The following is an 18,533-nucleotide window of genomic DNA, read 5'->3' as shown; positions in this document are numbered from 1 at the left end:
TAAGATACAGAGATCTTTCTGAATGTAAGCTCAGGGCTTTTTCTTTAATCATAAAAGGGAAAAAGATTTTTGGCATATTGCATCTCAACTGTAAGGACAGCAAGTACAGGCAAGATGAAAGCTACAGCTGACCTTATTAGTCAAATGATTTTGACTCTATAGCCAAAGGAACAATCAAGTGAGCTATCATATTCCTAGAACAAGTCTTTTGTACTAGTTAGGAAAGTTCATCCTCCCTCCAGCAGAGACTGACTAACTCATGGCCAGAGGTGGACAGAATGACTGACTAGCTAAGCTAAGCAGCTTCGTCATCTGTTTTTTCCTGTTCTCCATAGCTAACCCTGCCTAGATCCACTGGGGGCAGCGTTTTCCTCATTGAAGTGAGCTCACTCACATGAACTCATTCATCAAGCTCTTTCTTTTTTGTTTTGCTTATTCTTTGAAACATAGCACAGGTTTTGAGTCATTTCACAGATCAGTTAAATAAATATAAAAGCATTGTATTCAGTCTAAGACAAAAGGAGATAGGGATGCCCTGGGCATGTTTTTCTCTTCTTTGAATTCTGATTAGAAAATATAAGGCTGGCCCACAATGACAATATGAATGTACAGGTCCTCAACATTTGTTCAGGGTGCTGGCGGAAATATCTCCGTATATACCACTTCTCAGATTGCTTCCCCAGGCTGTTTGTCTGTTCTTGTTTTCTTGGAATACTCTAAGTAGTGTTCAGCCAATATACATTCTGCCAACCACCTGGAGTATCTCACCTTCCTTCTTTTGTCTTATCAGCTTAGTATTTCCATTCAGGACGTTTTATCTCTGTGCAAAGACAGGAGTAGAAGCTGATGAGTGGATCAAGATATTACGTTGGAAACTGGTGAGTTATATAAATGTTCTGGAGAGATACCTAGTCCTCAGAAATAACATGGTGATGATTTGAGACATATTTCTGTTGAAAGAATCAGACTATCCCCAAGAATCACTGGGATGTCTACTTGCAAGCTGGTGGAATAGTTCACTCTTCTGGGAAACGGAAAGGCTGCAGAAAGGGGCAAAAAGACAAAGGATGGATCTGCACTGAGGTCCCAGCCCCAGAGCCTTTGCCTTGCACCTGAGTGTCTATGAGCCTGCCTTTCCGTGTGCAGGCTTGCCCAGAGGAGGCAAGTGGAACAAGAAGGTCAGGCAGAGAAAAACTGACATATTTCTATAGTAGAAAGTCCTTTTAAATTGTCAGAGAAGAAAGCTTGCCACAGGAACTTAGCTTAATTTCTAACATAAGCATTAATTTTTTACAGGTCAAGGAAGTTAATTTATTTTGCCTGCTTCCTATGTACCTCCCAGGGGGAATATGGAGTGCTTATAAAAATTTATCAATCTCATACATTTTTCATATGTGTTTTTAAGTCAATGAACTGTTAGCCTAGAACTTGTCCTTATAGCTTTCTAAAATTTACTGTAGATATATTATCTTGAAACCCATGATGTTTTTAAACATGAACAATTTTTCTTAATTAATATTTTATGCAATTAGCCAATATATAGAATCTTGTTGAATCTTCCTTTCTAGATACTGGGACTTTAGCTTTGGTTATCTTTTCAGTTTGAAATCCAAATAAATATGCCACTCATTTTAAGATGGCTCTGATACATTTGATATTCAGTGAAAAAAATTTTGCCATATGAAATCTTTGCAGATAAAGGAGTCAATTTTTTATTCTTCCTATTTTGTAATTATGCAAGCAATATATAATCGTTGTAGAAAAATTAAGGTTAAAAATATATCAAATGCACGTACTTTGAGACTTCTCCTTGTGCCAATAAATAATTTAAAAGAAAATTTAATCATTCTTAAGTGTCCTTTACCTGTTCACTCACTCCACCTAATAATTTATTATGAACATCTTTCTACATCAATAAATTTAGATCTGTGTCTCCTTTTGATTCATCTAATAGTATTGCATTTTATGAATTTCTGTATTAGGCTAATTCCCAATTTGTACAAGTTTTAGCACCCACTTCACTATACTTCTCTTGAGAAAAATACAAAAAAAATATGGATTAAAATTTAGGAAAGGGCACATGATAATTAACTTATTGTTGCATGGTTTCTTTACTAATCAATATGTCTTATTTAATACTTGTTAAAGCCAGAGTTAGTTCTCTTAAAATTGCTTAGTAATACATAAACATGTATGTGTGTTTCATTACAGTCTCAAATAAGAAAACAGCTGGACCAAAGAGAAGGCACAATCCGATCTCGGTCGTTCATCTTTAAGTAGACCTTTCCTGACAGCCATGCCCCGGCTGGGAGCGGGGTGGCGTGTTCTCTGATGCTGTGATCCATAGCAGGCTGCCACTGAAAGCTGACTACAGATTTTTCTTTAAAAAACAAATCAAAAGCAGATGCTGATTTGGATCTTTCCAAACATGCTGCATTTGCTGATGCATGGGGAAATGCTGCCCTGCAGGATGTTGTCGTCTCCTTCAGAATACCGCGTAGTCACCCTTCTGATGGAAACTGATGCAACTGCCACGCCCTGTGTGCTCACTCTTACAACACACAGTAGAAGATAAAGGGTTTGCATTTTCCCTTATCATGGTCCCCGACCTTACGGACTTATTTGCCCAGAGTCTCAACTCTGTGTCAGGGTCAGCTTCTCTGACATCCACATTGAGCTATTAACCAAGAAGGAAACAGTTGTATACTTTGAGGCTTAGTCTGCCTCTTTAGAAAGTATATTGATAGCAAACATCAAAGATTGGCTTGGGGAAGAAACAGGGTTATTCTGCTTTTTTTCCCTTTATACAAAAAAACAAAACAACTTCTAAAACTATAATGAAAAATGTTTGCAGTATTTATTTTCCCTTTGTAAAAGGCTCAGAAATCCAGTGGGTTCTTCCTTCCCTTCTAATGGTAAACCTGTGAGAACTAAATGTTGTATGGATAATTAGGGAGGATGAGAAAGGAGGTATAATCTTAAAAAAAAAAACCTCTTTTAATCATTTTGGAAGAAACTGTTTTAAAGAAGGAGAAAACATAAATTGAGGTAGGATAATAAAGTGGTAGATGATGTAGTTTAATAATAATATTAAACATATTATAACAATAATAGAGCACATATAGGCACTGAACTAATTTCACCCAACATTTCTCCAAAAAGACTGAGAGCCTTCTCCAGGAGAGTATGTTACAACAATCCCTTCCTCAGAGTAAACTGTAGGTGTTGGCCCGAGAAAAGTAAGAATCACCAGCACTGAGATGGCTGAACACCTTGCTCCTTATTCAAGAGCAACTCCTGTTGCCAGTTGAGGGAGCAATACTAAATCCACATGCTGTGTATAGTTGTGTTTGTTACACAGCATTTTCAAAGCAGATTGACGGGATTGAAATGGGAGAAGATATTGTCACCCAGAGCTCATAAATAGATTCTATTATCTTTATTAATACTTCTTTTTTTTTTTTGATAGAAGTTTGAAGGGAGAGAAGGTGGAGGAGGAACCCCAAAATACAAAGATTATGGTGCAAGGTGCAAAACTATGATATAACACTGCTCTTGCAATCCAAAGAAATACCTTGTTAAATAAGTTTTTCTGTTAATTTAAACATTGTTTCAGAAATTATATTAAATTTTTGTATATTTCAACAAGATGCTTAATGTATTTTACTATGTTTGTATCATATGAGATTAAGCAAATGTCAGGTTAAAATCTATTAAGTTCTCAAAGTAAGGAGTTACAAATGAATCCTTACTGAAATGCATGGTTTTATGTTTTGTGTTCTTAGAACTAAGGGTGTTTCTTTGTGTAGGCAATGTTGTTCTTACCGTTTGTAAAATATGTCATGTTTATTTATAGTTTTTGGTTATGTTTATTAAAAAGAGCATGATTTTCTGTGTCTGAAATGTTTGCTATTAAAATGTATTTTTTAATATCTGTAATTTAAAAGAAATTCAACTTACTAATATCATAAGTAGCAATGAGGAATCCATATCAGTTAGACTCTGAGCTATGAAGGATTAAGAGTTGAAAAAGTAGTCTAGGTCCCCAAGGATTTTATTAGACTATAGAAAAGATAATAAATACATGATAATGTATAGAAGGTAAATACTGCAGGTGAGGCACACAAAGCTATATGATGCAGAGTGTGCTGCGATGGTGTTCAATTCGTTTTCTTGAGGATTTGACATGAAAAAGGTGAGCTAACTAATATCTACTATGTCATTAGTACTATGCTAGATGCCTGACCTGTTGTCAGCAGCCCTGAGAAGTGGCCGTGATCTCACCCTCTGAGAGGAGGCCCACAGCTCTTTCTGCAAGTGCAAGACGAGGGAGAATGTTTTGTGCCAAGGGCAGATTTGAGTGGGGTTGTTTAGGAGGCTAGCCAATGGTGTGTCTGTGTCATGCCATGTCTGCTAACAGGTATGTGCTTATCATAAAGGCAGTACTTCTTAAGACACAGCCAAAGTATTAACAGTTGCAGTAGTCCCTCCACATACATCTGTGGGCAATATGATCCAAGACTCCCACTGGGTACCTGGAACTGCACACTCTATAAATACTATGTTTTTTCCTATGCATACATACCTATGATAAAGTTTAATTTATAAATTAGGCACAGTAACAGGTTAACAATAACTAATAACAAAATAGAACAATTATAATAATATACTGTAACAAAAGGCCTGTCAATGTGGTCTCTCCTTCTCTCTCAAAATATCTGGAATTTTCCATTTAATATTGTCAGGCCATGGTTGAATACTGCTATATTCTCAGAACTCCCCCTAGGAATATCTTCGCCCACAGAGGCACTGTTCCCTCTGGGGGGCGGAGGGGATTAGAAGAGTCCCCCCTACCCACGGTGGGGAGGGCTACTACTGCCTCTGAGAGAACCCTGCCCTCCTAGTCCAGAGCCTCTGGACACCAGAGCACTCAGTAAGCTAGAGCTCTTCTCTTCCCACCCATGTGGCTTGTGAGCAGGTGGGCTCTTCGATCCTCACCTGGGCAAGTACAGTATACAGCAGACTTCCAGGCTTGAGCCCCCACAGCTCACAATGGATTCAGGCTGTCAGAGCATGATGTCAATCAGAGTTTCTTAAGTCACCTGTGGTAAGGGATCAGATTTTCTCTTTCTTTTTAATTTCAGACTGAAATTTTGTAAAATCCAATAAAAATAAATTATTAGAAAAGTATAATAAAAAATACAGTTTTCACAATCCCATTTTTATTGTCAGATTCTACAGTCAAAAGTCACTATGTTAAATTGCTATAAGATATTACAGCTTGCAATTTCTGTATTTATCTTGTCATATACTGCTAGAGGGCAGAATGGCCCAGTTTGTGGATGATGTTTTGAGGACCCCTCGTCTAATGGACTGGCAGATAAAAGGAACCAAGAGCCTTCCGGAGAAAGAATTTACCTGAAGGTAGAGAGACAGTTGAGGTACATGTTTTACTGATGAGCTATGGACATCTGTAGTAGGGTGATTCTGAGCACACTCTCGTCTATTACTTTGATGCTGGGCAAAACCTAAAGATTATTTTTCACTATAGTCTCAATGGACAGATGCTGATAATTGTGTCACATTTATAGTTGTGAAGATGATACCCTTAGCCTTCAGCAGCCTCTAGGCACCCCTGTTTTCTGTCAGCAGCACCACCAATGGCCAAGGTTGGGGTACAGAGCTCATCCAGAGAGTAGAGGAAAAGAATGAATGAAACTGGCAGGTGCCATGTGGCTTCTGCAAAAACTGGTTTGAAGAGTATACATAAAGGATTTTATGGGGACTCCCAGAAATATGTGGAAGGCATTTGAGAAGGACTGGGTTTTCCACAGAAGCAGCAAGGATGGAACCAGAGAAGGGTCCGGTGAGCTCTGGAACCTATGGACCTTGGCCCAAGTTTCAGAGAGCAATGTTGGTATAGACATACGCAGTAACTCGCAAAATAGCCATGTTGGGACCTGTGGCATGAGGGCGCTTCTGGTAGTAAAGAACAAGTGTAAACCAATGGAACTTACCTCCACCTAGAAAGATAGTAAACCAAAAGCAGTGGTGGAATTTCAGAGATCAGGACCCCCATCAGACTGAAGGAGGCAAGGGTGGTGATTCCTACCACATCTTCATTCAGGCCACCTGTCTGGCCTGTGCAGAAAATCCAGGACTCCTGAAGAGTGACTGTGGATCATCACAGACTTAACTGGGGGGTGACTCCAATTGCAGCTACTGGTCCATATGTGATTCCAGTGCTTGAACAAATTAACTCTTCCCCTGATACCTGGTATACAGCTATTGATCTGGCAATTTTTTTTTTTCTTGACACCTATTAGTAAAGAGCACCAGAAGCAGTTTATCTGGCAAGGTCAGCAATACACCTTACACTCTCCCACCTCAGAGGTGTATTAGTTCTCTGAACCTGTGTTATAACTTAGTCCACAAAGACCTTGCCCACCCTCCCTTATACAAGACATTCTCACATTGGTCTGCGTTGATGAAACTATAATGATTGGACACAGTGAGCAAGAAGTAGCAACTACTCTAGGCTTATTTGTAAGACATCTGTGTGCCTGAGAGTGGGAAATAACTCCAGCAAAAAATTAGGGGCCTTCTACCTCACTAGGGGTCCAATGGTGAGGGACAGGTCTAAATACTTTTTTAAAGTAAAGGTTAACTTGATGTGTATGGCTTCTCCCATAACCCGAAAAGAGGCACAATACCTAATGGGCCTCTTTGGGTTTTGGAGACAATATATTTCATATATAGCTCATGGAATTCATTGGCCATGTTCCCCATCATCCTGAAGCAGCTGGCCTGAAAGAATGGTGGAATGGCCTTTTGAAAACAGTTGTTGCACTACCTAGATGGCAGGCAGTAATTTGCAGGGCTCAGCCAACATTCTCCCGGAAGCTGTAGATGTTCTAAATCAGTATTCAATACATGGTGCTCTTTCTCCCATAGGTCCAAGAATCAAGGGATGGAAATGTACATGACACCATCTCTATTAAGCCTAGTGACCTTTTTGAGCTGTCCCTACATTCTGAGGCTGTGCTGGTCTAGAGGTTTTGTTACAAAAGGAGGAATTCCTTCCCGAAGGAACACAACAATTCCATTAATCTGGTTATTAAGACTGCTATTTGGTTACTTTGGGCTTCTCAACCTCTAATCAATAAGCAAAGGAATTACTGTACTGGCTAGGGTGATTGATGTACCCTGATTACCAAGGGGAAATTGGACTGCTACTGCACAGTGGAGGTAAGGAAGAGCATGTCTAAAGCACAGATCTCCTAGGGAATCCTCATACTACCAAGTCCTGTAACTAAAGTCAATGGAAAGCTACAAAATTCAATTCAGGCAAGACACCTCATGGCTCAAATTCTTCAGGAATGAAGGTTTGCATTATCCTACCAGGTAAAGAGCCATGACCAGATGCTGAGGGCAGAGGGAATATGGAATGAGCAATGAAAGGTAGTTATAAATACCAGCTACAACCACACACCCAGTTGGGAAACAAGGACTGTGATATTGTATTTACTCCGTATTGTATGTTTGTATGTACATATATTAAATACATATTTTATAATATATATTTATAATATATATGACACACATACATATACTAGGCAATATCCTTTTTCTTTCTTCTCATTCTCTAACATAAAATATGTCAAAAATGATTAACCTTACCTCATAGTATTTAAACTAAAGTATATCATTACTCAAGGACTATACCCTCTTCTAGGGAAAGGAATAACATGTTCTCAGTTATACACAGGATAGTTGTATCATGTTAGACAGATGTATGACTTGGTTATTTTCATTATTTGGAATTAAATACAGTTTATAATGCATACAGCTGCCAAACTGCCAAGGATAAACAGTGAAGACTATGTGTCACTTGGCTAGGCTACCCAGTTGCTCAACAGAACATGAACATAGATGTTGCTATGGAGGTATTTTGTAGATGTGCTTAACATCTATGGTCCACTAAATTTAAATAAAAGAGATTATCTTCCAAAATGTCGGTGGGCCTCATCCAATCAGTTGAAAGTCCTTAAGAGCAAAATGGATGTTCCCAAGGGGAAGAAATTCTGACAAGACTGCTGTCTCAGCTCCTGTCCGAAATTTTCCAGGCTTCTAGCCTGCCTTGCAGATTTTTGACTTGCCAGGTTTCACAATCATGTAAACCAATTCCTGGAAATACATCTTATATATAATATCCCCCTGGTTGTTTCTTTGACAAACCCTGACGGACACAGCATTCTGTCCCTAATACCTTATCACCATTTCACTTTAAGGTTTATTGTTTGCTAAAGTATTTCATTATTTTTGAACAGTTAAAAATTTTAAAAGTTCAATAAAGTTTATACTGAAAGGCTCACATCTGGGATCCCTGTAATCCAGGTACCTAGTCTACTCTTGGGGGGTTACCAATGTGACCAGGTTGTGTATCTATAGAGATGTCCTATCAGATATAAGCATTTATAAACGCACATATACATGCCTTCACTTCCTATACATAATTGTAGCATACCACACCCAGTTTCACACCATGCTTTTTTTTCAATCAACATTTTGTCTTACAGACCATTCCACCTCAGTACTGACACAGAGATCTGAGCAGATCACTGTGGAGGTGGAGGAGGGAGGGGCTATAGAAGGAGGTGGCCTGAGGCAATGGTAAACAGCGTAGGACTGGGTTTGCTGGGAAGCTGAAGACCTCCAGGGCACATTTGGGACAGAAGATTTAAAGAAAAAACAGGGCAGAGACCGGCTCTCGGGCTCTTCTTCCTCAAGGATGCCTGGATGATCGTGCAGTAGCTGCCTGTGTGTTCCCGAAAGATGGTATTTTGGATGGGAAGGAACCCCAGGCACAGCCTAGGGTTGGGCTGGCTTGGCAGAGGGCGGCAGGGTTATTCTTTGTGTGTTCTAGAGGGGACGGGCTCTGAGGCAGAAGTCTGCTATTCTTCCAAACTTGTGCAGTTTTTGTATATTATTTGTTTAATTTGTTAACTAACCCTATAAAAACAAAGTAACTAAAAACTAACAGGGGGAACTATAGGAGAACTCAGGAGTTAAAGAGTTTAGCCTTAATTGATAGGCTTAAGTGACTAATGCATGTGGAAAGCTGTTATTCCAAAATTGTGTATGTACCTTTTGAATAAAGACTCCTTTCCTTTACCATCGAACCTTTACCTCTGGAATTTGCCTAGAGGGTGGCTGCAGGCAGCAGGACCCCATTTGCTGTTCAGTAACAACAATGGCGAGTCTGGTGGGACCCTAGCTGCCTGTGGCTGGTCGACCCCGAGTGGGACTGTGGGGTTTCCTAATCTCCACATCCACTCAAGGCGTTGGCCACCTAAACAGGCCTGGCTGGCCATAAAGGAAACGGGTCTGGGAAAAGGTGGTGCAATGAAGTCCAGGTGAGGACTGCTTTGGGGAAGCCATTGTGTGGGGACCAGAGTTTGTGACATTAGCTGGCAGATTTGCTTGTGACTAACGGAGTCGTGGATACCAGATTTGTTTATAGGTTCTCAGGCTTCTTGGATTTTTCTGGTTACAGCTCTCAGCTCCTACATTTGGGCCAATAAGGGCAGTTCTGTGCTGGCTCCTAGAGGGAGCTCACTGCGTAGGGTTTTGGCAGACTGGAGCGTGTGCTGTAATTATCCAATGTCCAAGGAGGTATTGATTTATTATTGTAACACTATGTGGCTTACGTATGTTTTGCATTGTGAGGAAAGGTATCCTGTGCACGGCTCCCTAGGTTATTGTACCATCATGCAATTGAAACAGTATTGCCAACAGATAGACAGATGGGATGAAATGCATTATGTCAATGCATTTATGTCATTGTGTAATAGGTTTTTGCCAGGGACAGAAAATCATTTGATAGTACAGAAAAGGGAGGAGGCCTCAAAACCTCTTCCTGATAGTAAAACACAAAGAAAAGGAGGAGGAGGTAAACATCATCAAAATTCTCAACCCAGGGAACCCAGAGGTGGTGGCAGGAGGAGCTTCCTCCTTTCCTGCCCCTGAAGTATAGACCACAGAGCCAACGGCTCCACCCCTGCACAAGGGATGGGTCGCCCCTTCAAAGACTGGGCAGGGCATGCTGTTTGGCCAGGGAGCGTAAGTATCTGGAGCAAGGCAGTTTCCTTTGAGGCATTATTCTGCAGGTGGAGTAGATCAGCAAGGCCTGCCCACTGGCTACTACTGGGTCCATACTCCATTTTCTACTTCAGTCTTAGTGAACTGGAAGAATTCCAACCCCTCATATAGGGATGATCCTCAGAGAATGGCAGATTATCACCTTCATTTTTGCCCTCATCATCCAACTTGGGCAGATGTACAGGCTCTCCTCAGCATCTTGTTAACTGCAGATGAGAGATGGCTAGTTATAAATAGGGTTAATGAAGAGGTCCAATGTCTCCACCAAGAGGATCCTGATGGGACCCCCAACCCAACTGGGGCAATTCCTTTGAAAGAGTCTAACCGGAACACAGATGGTGGGGGCCTAGGCTTCCTGGAACATTACAGTAAGTATACACTGAAAGGGATTAAGAAGAGGGAGCCCAAGCAAAAGAGCCTAAATATGATACAAGCCCATCAGCAAAAGCCAAATGAGGACCTTTCTGACTTTAGAGAGGATCTATTGGGCCTACAGAAAGCGCACAGATTCTGACCTGCAGGCCCCAGAGAATGTGCGGATGGTGAACATAACTTTAGTGAGGCCAACTGCCCCGTGTATCAGAAACTCCAGCATTTAGATGGGGAGTTGAAAATGAATCCCTCTCCGCTGGTGGGCATAGCATTTAAATTTTACAATGCCTGGGAGGTAAGTAAGATAAAACAGGCCATGGTGTTCTTAGAAGCACGGTGGGGAGGCCAAAAGAGGAAGCAGGGCCCCCACTTGCTGCTCAATAAGAGCATTTACAGTCTTCGTCATTCTTCTTTTCCATTGGACAAATGTAGCAATTTATTTAATCAATCCTCTATGGTTAGGGTGACCACATAGTCTCTTATGTAAAATGGGACACTTGAGAGTTGAAAGCTCTAATGATTTTACTGTGAAGAGAAAGTATAAACTGGTAGTGTTTTAAAAAAAACAAACCCAGAACATATGATCACCATATGTATGATAAGTATCTAAGATTTCCACTTTTTTGGTGTTAACCAAATTGAAATGAATACCTGAAAAAATATAATTTTGCACTTGTCAATATGTGTCAGTAGGGTAAATATCTAGAAGCAGCATTGCTGGCTACAATGGTTAATTTTGTGTCTTGACTAGCCCTGAGGTACCCAAATTAAATGTCAGGTCTATGGGTGCTGTTTCTCTGGAGAATCCTAGTATTTGCAAGTTTGATAGAGAAAGCCCAACTGTCTCTCATAAATGGGCATAACAATTTTCACTTTCATCAGCAGAGTATTAAAAACGCCTGCTCTACTAGTTCTCGAATAATCCTTTCCCCATTGACTTATATAATTTTTGTTTTAAGTCCTCATATGTATGTACTTAAGTCTGTTCTTGGGTTAGTTTGTCCCATTAGTCTGTCTAGCTGTGTATTTAGTTTAATACTACCTTTTCAAAACTTTCTTTTCTGGCATAGGGTTAGAGTTAGAGGGATAAAGTTAGTTTTAAGGTTAGGGCTAGGGTTAGGTTTAGAAATAGGTTTAGGGATGGGGTAGGTCGAGATCTAGGGTTAAAGAGTTAGCCTTCTGAAAAAAGATACTTTCACCTTAGATGAACTATAGAATTTATTAAACCGCCTTAAAAATAAATTTTAATAGTAGCAGTATTTGCCATGCAAAGGTTAAGTATCTCCATTTATTACAGTTTTCTTTCCTGGGCTTTTTAAGATACCTGCAATAATTATTACCTGCAATTAAAATTCTGGTCAACCCATTTATATGTTCTATGAAGCACTGCACTGGCAAAAAATTTCCAGGACACTACTAAATAATAATCCAGATACCAGGCACTCTGATTTTAATGGGTGTGTCTTAATGTTTTATTCCATTATAACAATTCCCTACATGTAAAACACACCTCTTTTGCCTACTTCTTTGTAAAGGTTGCTGTTCTTGCCCAATTTACATGCCCCCTTTCTCTCTCAAAATAAGCAAAACCTCATTCTAAATAAATGCCCCTATTCTGTCTCTCTAGCATCCTTTATCACAGCACTTCATATACCTGTTTCATTTATTGAACTTTGAATTCTTTAAAGGTGGGTAACACAATTTAGTCTATTTGTATAGAATGAAAGGAGGGAGAGAGGAAGTGAGAGAAAGCAGCAAAGAGGCACAGCGCCTGGCCCACTATCTCACTCCACATCGCCAGGGGCCGCATTTACACTCATTCCATAGGAAATGCACCCCTGGAGCATGGAAATATGTGAACTGTGCTCTTTAGAATTCTACAATGTGGTCTGGTGAAGGGCACACAGGTGCTCAATGCATGTATACAGAACTGCATGTACCAGGACAAACTCTGACTGTCAAAGGACCTATGAGGTAATTAACAACCTCAAATGGTAAGACTATATTCCTGAATATAAAGGGCATATTCTAAAAGTATGATACCAATTTCACAGAGATTAAATTAGGCTCATGGGTATTTATTTTCCCACTGACAGTTTATGCTAGGAAAAAACCATCTCCAGAGCAATATCCACAAGGAACTCACTACTTATTCATGTAGTTGAAAAGAATGAATTTAGTAATTATATTCTTTAAACTTTTGAAAGAAGTCTGGGGGGAAAAAACTATACAATGCTCAAACTATACTTTTAAAAATACAATTTTATTTATACTCATGTATTGAAAAAATGGCTGTAGTATCATGTTTACATACATATCAATATTGGAAACAGTTCAATAATGAATCACATCTAAATTTTATAAAGAACGCACAAACATTAAAACACTGATTGGTTATAGAAAGCAGAGTGGGGGGAAAAACCATCAGCTATCATTTTCATTAAACAGCAGCACCCTCTGAGGAGAATCAAATCAATTAGTAATATTCATCTATACTGTGGAATAATATATACAGAGGAAAGTTAGTGATTGTACTGATTTTATTACTTTTACTAAGCCATTTTACCTTCCCCACACTCAATGCAAAGAAATAAAACAATACGAAAAAAATATGTCCTCATTATTATTCACAATAAAAAGGATCTGTTTCACATTCTGCAGGCCTGGCAGAACGTACAAAGGGAGCACTGCATGGTTCAAATAGATCAAAGTAACATTTTGATTCTGACCCAGCGAATAGAATCTCATGCAGATTTGGTGACGGGACTAACTCCATGGGAGCTGTGATAGACTGAACTCTTTCTGTGATATTCCCAGATCTCAGTAAATAAGACCTATACAAGAAAAAACAGCAATCAATCTGTCCATAAATTTTTTCTATAGACTCCTTTAGTGTAAGGTAGAAAAGGGGCCCTTTCTTGAATACATGGATACAAATATTGTTGTGGTCTTAAGATTGCTAGATTGATACTGTGTCTGTTATGCTGAAGATTAGGTAGACATTAAAGCCACTGTCAGATTAAGAAACTTCTACAACTTGCCTCAATTCTTCAAATAATGGAGCCAGTTCCTTTTCTAGGCTGACAATTAGTCCTAAAACAAAGAGATTAAGAAAATTAGAACATTAGAAAAAAATGTTCCTAAAAAACGTTTTTGACTTAAATTCCCTTTTGTTGTAATTTAGTTACTAAAAAGTAAATAAGACAGTTTATTTCCTGTAACTAAAACAAAGAATTCTAAGTAACCAAAAAAACTTCATTGTGAAGTTTACATATAATTCCATGTTTAAAAGGAAGTTTAATGATGAATCTGGAAGACAACTTAGTTTAGCAATTAGCAAATTTATCTTCTCCTTAGTTTACCAGAGTGAAAGGCTATATATTTTAGACAGTGCTTGTTTTATATTCAAAGAAATAAGGATCATCCTCTGTCTCAAAGAATATTAAAAGTATCAGAATTCTCAAAGAAATGTTTTAAACACTAAAATATAATTCTGTACATGATCATAATTTATAACCACCAATGATTTAGTATGTGGTAGTGATTTATCACAACTAAGGTTTAATATACTTAAAATATTGACATCGCTACTATTCAATATAGGGGTGGTCAAAATTAGGTTTACAGCTCTAAGTATGCAAAACACATAGTTTATTCTAGTTTTACTTATTAATTATTGTATTATTTATTTGTATTATTACTGTAAACCTACTTTTGCCCACCCCTGTATAATTTACCAAGTGTTTTCACAAATATATTTTACAACTTCAAAAGATTTAGAAATGGAAAAGACCTATTAGATTATCAAATCTAAATCCCTCATTTAAAGATCAGAAATTTAAGGACTGGCTTCAGTGAGAGATAGAAATAGCACTTGCTCAAACAGCTTGGAAAGGAAAAAAAACGGAAAATGAATGTGTATCAGTTCTAAATAGCAGTCAAATCTGAAGGAGACGGATCTTTAGGGAAAAAAAAAAACCCATTTTGCTAAATGGAGTAAAAAAATATTCCACTGAATACTCTTACTTTATACATATCCAGTGAAGGCTACTGGATATAATGAGATCTTACTGGATACTGGATATAATGAGATCTTACTATCCTCTATAGAAAGTACAGCTTCCTAGTGCTTGTTCTCAATTCTTCGACCCTCAAGAAGAAATGTGATTATGTTTATCCTATTCATGCTCTTCACATTCATCTTGCTCAAAATCTTTCAAGATTTTAAAAATTTTTCATAGATTGGTCTACATGAAATTTAAGTCATCCTTGACCATTTTATGTGTTTTGTTTGGTTCTCTACTCTCTTTTTGTTTCCTTAAACTGTATTAATATGAGAAAAATGTAGCATTCAAGAGGTAAAAATAACATTTAATTTCCTATGTTAAAGGATAACTTACCCACACACACAGTCTCATCTGAACTACAAATAATTCCGTGAGATGGTGAAAGCAGATTATGAAGACATGGAAAACAAAGCAAGGACTAGACTGTGGACCAGGCCCACAAATTCAGTATTTTTTTTTTTTTAACCCTAAAACTACTACTCCTATTATATTAGACTGCTCAGACAGGCTATTATAAAGAATTAAAAGCTCTACTTAAGGTAATTAAAACACACCTGTATTGGCATTGCTGCTGGCTATGAAACTCACCACCAAAGGTAAACGATTAAACTGAACCACCTAAAAAGAAAATGACATCTAAATAATTTGTTGTATTGTGAAAAGGCAGTATAATTAAATGAACTATCTTAATTTTTCAAAAAACTTTTTAAATGGTCAATGTGTAAGATACCAGCCCAATATCATGGCATTATATCATGAAATATGAAAGAGCTGAAAATAAATATTTCCATAAAACAGAGTTAACGTATTCCTTATAGACAATACCATTTAGTCTGGAAAGTTTTTAAGGTGGGACTGCTTTATCTCTAAAGACCAGCAGAGTGTCAGTTACATAGTAAGAGCTCAATAAAAATGTAATCATTAAGTGGTTAAAGGAAGTATTTCTCATTCAAGTAGTTGTATCCTCATGATTTTTCTGCCTCCTATGTACCACGATAACTTAAAACAATTTAAGTTAACTTCAAATTAACTATCTTTAACTTAGCTTCAATCTAATCCTTACCAGTAAAGTTAAAGGTCAGATGGGTTGGTTATCTGTTGCCCAATACACATTAAAATATACAACTTTTAAAATAAAAGATGTTACTTGTGTATCATCAGTAGTGCATTAAGTCATACTTTGGTAAGCACTGCTCTAAAACACAAGTGATTAATTCTAAAGAAAATGCAGCTGGACACATTATGCATATATAAATAATATTTTTATTATTTACTAAATGAAAGAATTAGCTGAAACAACAAATTTAAATAACTTATCATCTGACTTTCAAGAGAAATTTTCTTCTGTCACAAGTGTCACTTGAGAAATCACAGTTGTTAAGCTAAGGGCACCATCTACTGGAGGTAAGAGTAACCTGACACCCTTTTCAGGATAACGTACTTGATTATTAAATCTTTAACTTTTTTCCCACAGCAACTAATTCCTGGTGTAAAATGTGAAGAAAATCACTATAGTTTAACATAAACAATTTGAAGGATAAGATTTTAAAATTCCACATTCTTCAAAACTCAAATTTAGAATGATAACACAAGCTATTTTATATAGAAAACATAACAATAACAGTTGCAATAAGCAAACCACTCAAAAGTTATGAAGTTACCTGGTAGGTATTGTAATAACAGATGATACTTTTATTTTTTGAAAGTCCAAGTTTGCTCCCTTGGTCTGTTGCAAGGGCAAAAGTAGATAAGAAACCAGGTCTCAAAGCATGCTCTGGAGCATTATCGTTGGCCACTGGAAATACAAAAGAGTTGAGTAAAAATTATGCAGTGGACATGGTAGAAATTTTACGGAACTTTTTAAAACATGTATCTGTAAAAATATCAAGCATAGGGTCCTGCTTCCAATATTTAAAATCATATCCCTGATTAGGTCTCATCATTTTAGGTGTGAAAAACAGCTCAGGAGTTGAGGGAAGAAATGATGATTATCAAAATATTTTTTGTATTTTTTAAAAGGATACTAAATGTTTTTATTTCCTTCATATCTACTTACCTTAAAACACAGATTAATCAGTACATTTAATAAACTGTCAGCCAAGCTAGAGTAAAAAAAGCTTCAGGAAACTTTGCTCTCATAAAACTCTGTTGCATTGTCTATAGATATTACTAATTTTGCAGCTGGCTATCTACTTTCCTTCACTCATTAATGTCATGGAGTTAGTTGTGCAAGCTTAAAGCTTTAACACAGAGATCCCGAGAAAGAACATGAGAGCTGGAAAATCTGAGATTTTGTTGAAAAACTTCATTACAGAACTCAGAAAAGTCAACTGACTGCCCCACAGCTACCAGTTTTACGGTGGGCTAGAAAGCACGCTGGAGCACACATCAGGACGTGACGGGTTCTAATATTATTTTTGTCACTGACTCACATTGCAATTTTTGGAATGACAATGTACTCTTTGCACAGGACCATCTTTGCTTATAAAACAAAAAACAAAAAATATGATTTATAAATTTCCTTTCATCTCTCAAGTTTCAAATAACCTGACATGTATGATAACCTCAGGTAGAAAATAAATTGGTCACACAATGTACATAATATTATCTAACCTTTTTTTTGTAAAGCTATTAAAGCTATTATAGTATCCTAGTTTAATTATACACATCCATTTTGATGCTACCAGACAGAAGTAGTAATAATAGTCTTAATATATGCTGATTGTGACATTGTATACACTTTTCAAAAAAGGCTGAAATCAGGGTAAAAATAATAAAGCAAGCTCTTTATTTTTTTGATTTTTAAATTTTTAAAGAGTATTTTATTGATTATGCTAATACAGTGTCTCCATTTTTTTCCTCTCTCTGCTCAGTACTCCCTTTCACTCCAGCATTCCCCTCCCCCTTAGTTCATGTCCACAGGTCATGCATATAAATTTTTTGGCTTCTCCATTTCTTATGTTATTCTTAACATCCTGTTTATTTTGTACCTACCAATTATGCTTCTTAATCCCTGTACCTTTCCCCTATTCTCCCCCTTCCCCCTCCTCACTCATAATCCTCTATATGATCTCCATATCTATGATTCTGTTTCTGCTCTAGTTTAGTTTTTTCTTTTATTCAGTTGTAAATAGCTGTGAGTTTGCTGTCATTGTATTGTTCATAGTTTTGATCTTCTTTTTCTTAAGTCCCCTTAACATTTCATATAATAGGGGCTTGGTGATGATGAACTCCTTTAGCTTTACCTTATCTGGAAAGCACTATATCTGCTCCTTCATTCTAAATGATAGCTTTGCTGGATAGAGCAATCTTGGATGTAGGTCCTTGCTTTTCATCACTTTGAATACTTCTTGCTGGTCCCTTCTTTGCCTGCAAAGTTTCTTTTGAGAAGTGAGATGATAAGTCTTATGGGAACTCCTTTGTAGGTAACTCTCTTCTCTTGCTGCTTTTAAGATTCTCTCTTTAACTGTTGGCATTTTAATTATGATGTGTCTTGGTGTGTTCCTCTTTGGGTCCAACTTGTTTGGGACTCTCTGTGCTTCATGGACTTGTATGTCTATTTCCTTCACCAAATCAGGGAAGTTTTTCATTATTTTTTCAAATAAGTTTTCAATTTCTTGCTCTTCCTCTTCTCCTTCTGACATCCCTATGATTCAGGTGTTGGCCCCTTTGGAGATGTTCCAGTCTTCTTACCCTTCTTTTTTTTTTCCTTGTTTCTTCACTTTGTACCTGTTGACTATTTCTCCCTTGTGTTCTAAATAGCCTAACTTCCTTCCCTTCACTGTTGGTTCCCTGTGGATTTTTCTTTATTTCACTTAGTATAGCTTTCATTTCTTCCTTTTTGCATTTGCCATAGTCAATGAGTTCTCTGAGCATCCTTATACCAGTGTTTTGAACTTTACATCTGATAGGTTGGCCCTCTCCATTTTGCTT

The 18,533-nt window shown here is 37.6% G+C and overlaps 2 protein-coding genes across 4 annotated transcripts in view; one reads left to right on the top strand and one right to left on the bottom strand.

Annotated features, from left to right (window-relative positions):
• The window catches only part of DAPP1 (dual adaptor of phosphotyrosine and 3-phosphoinositides 1), a 53,953-nt gene extending 51,673 nt beyond the window's left edge, over window positions 1–2,280 (top strand). The window contains exons 8-9 of the mRNA XM_054591693.1: window positions 791–878; window positions 2,212–2,280. Coding sequence (XP_054447668.1) covers window positions 791–878; window positions 2,212–2,280 — 157 coding nt within the window. The remainder of the gene's footprint in view (window positions 1–790; window positions 879–2,211) is intronic.
• LAMTOR3 (late endosomal/lysosomal adaptor, MAPK and MTOR activator 3) overlaps window positions 1–18,533 on the bottom strand; it is a 35,460-nt gene that overhangs the window by 6,784 nt on the left and 10,143 nt on the right. For 2 of the 3 annotated variants that reach the window (XM_054591695.1, XM_054591696.1), the window contains exons 5-7: window positions 16,262–16,395; window positions 15,155–15,218; window positions 12,781–13,626 (exon numbers count right to left, since the gene is read on the bottom strand). In XM_054591695.1, coding sequence (XP_054447670.1) covers window positions 13,553–13,626; window positions 15,155–15,218; window positions 16,262–16,395 — 272 coding nt within the window. In that variant the 3' untranslated portion in view covers window positions 12,781–13,552. Of the gene's footprint in view, window positions 1–9,671; window positions 10,368–12,780; window positions 13,627–15,154; window positions 15,219–16,261; window positions 16,396–18,533 lie in introns of those variants that run through there. The other variant, XM_054591694.1, reaches the window with a different exon arrangement.

Source organism: Pteronotus mesoamericanus, unplaced genomic scaffold (genome assembly GCF_021234165.1).
Source record: "Pteronotus mesoamericanus isolate MK-2021 breed Mesoamerican mustached bat unplaced genomic scaffold, CSHL_Meso_final scaffold_232, whole genome shotgun sequence".
In the NCBI taxonomy this organism is placed as follows: domain Eukaryota; kingdom Metazoa; phylum Chordata; class Mammalia; order Chiroptera; family Mormoopidae; genus Pteronotus; species Pteronotus mesoamericanus.
The sequence above is the reverse complement of the archived record's forward strand: the minus strand, read 5'-3'. Positions and strand labels throughout refer to the sequence as shown.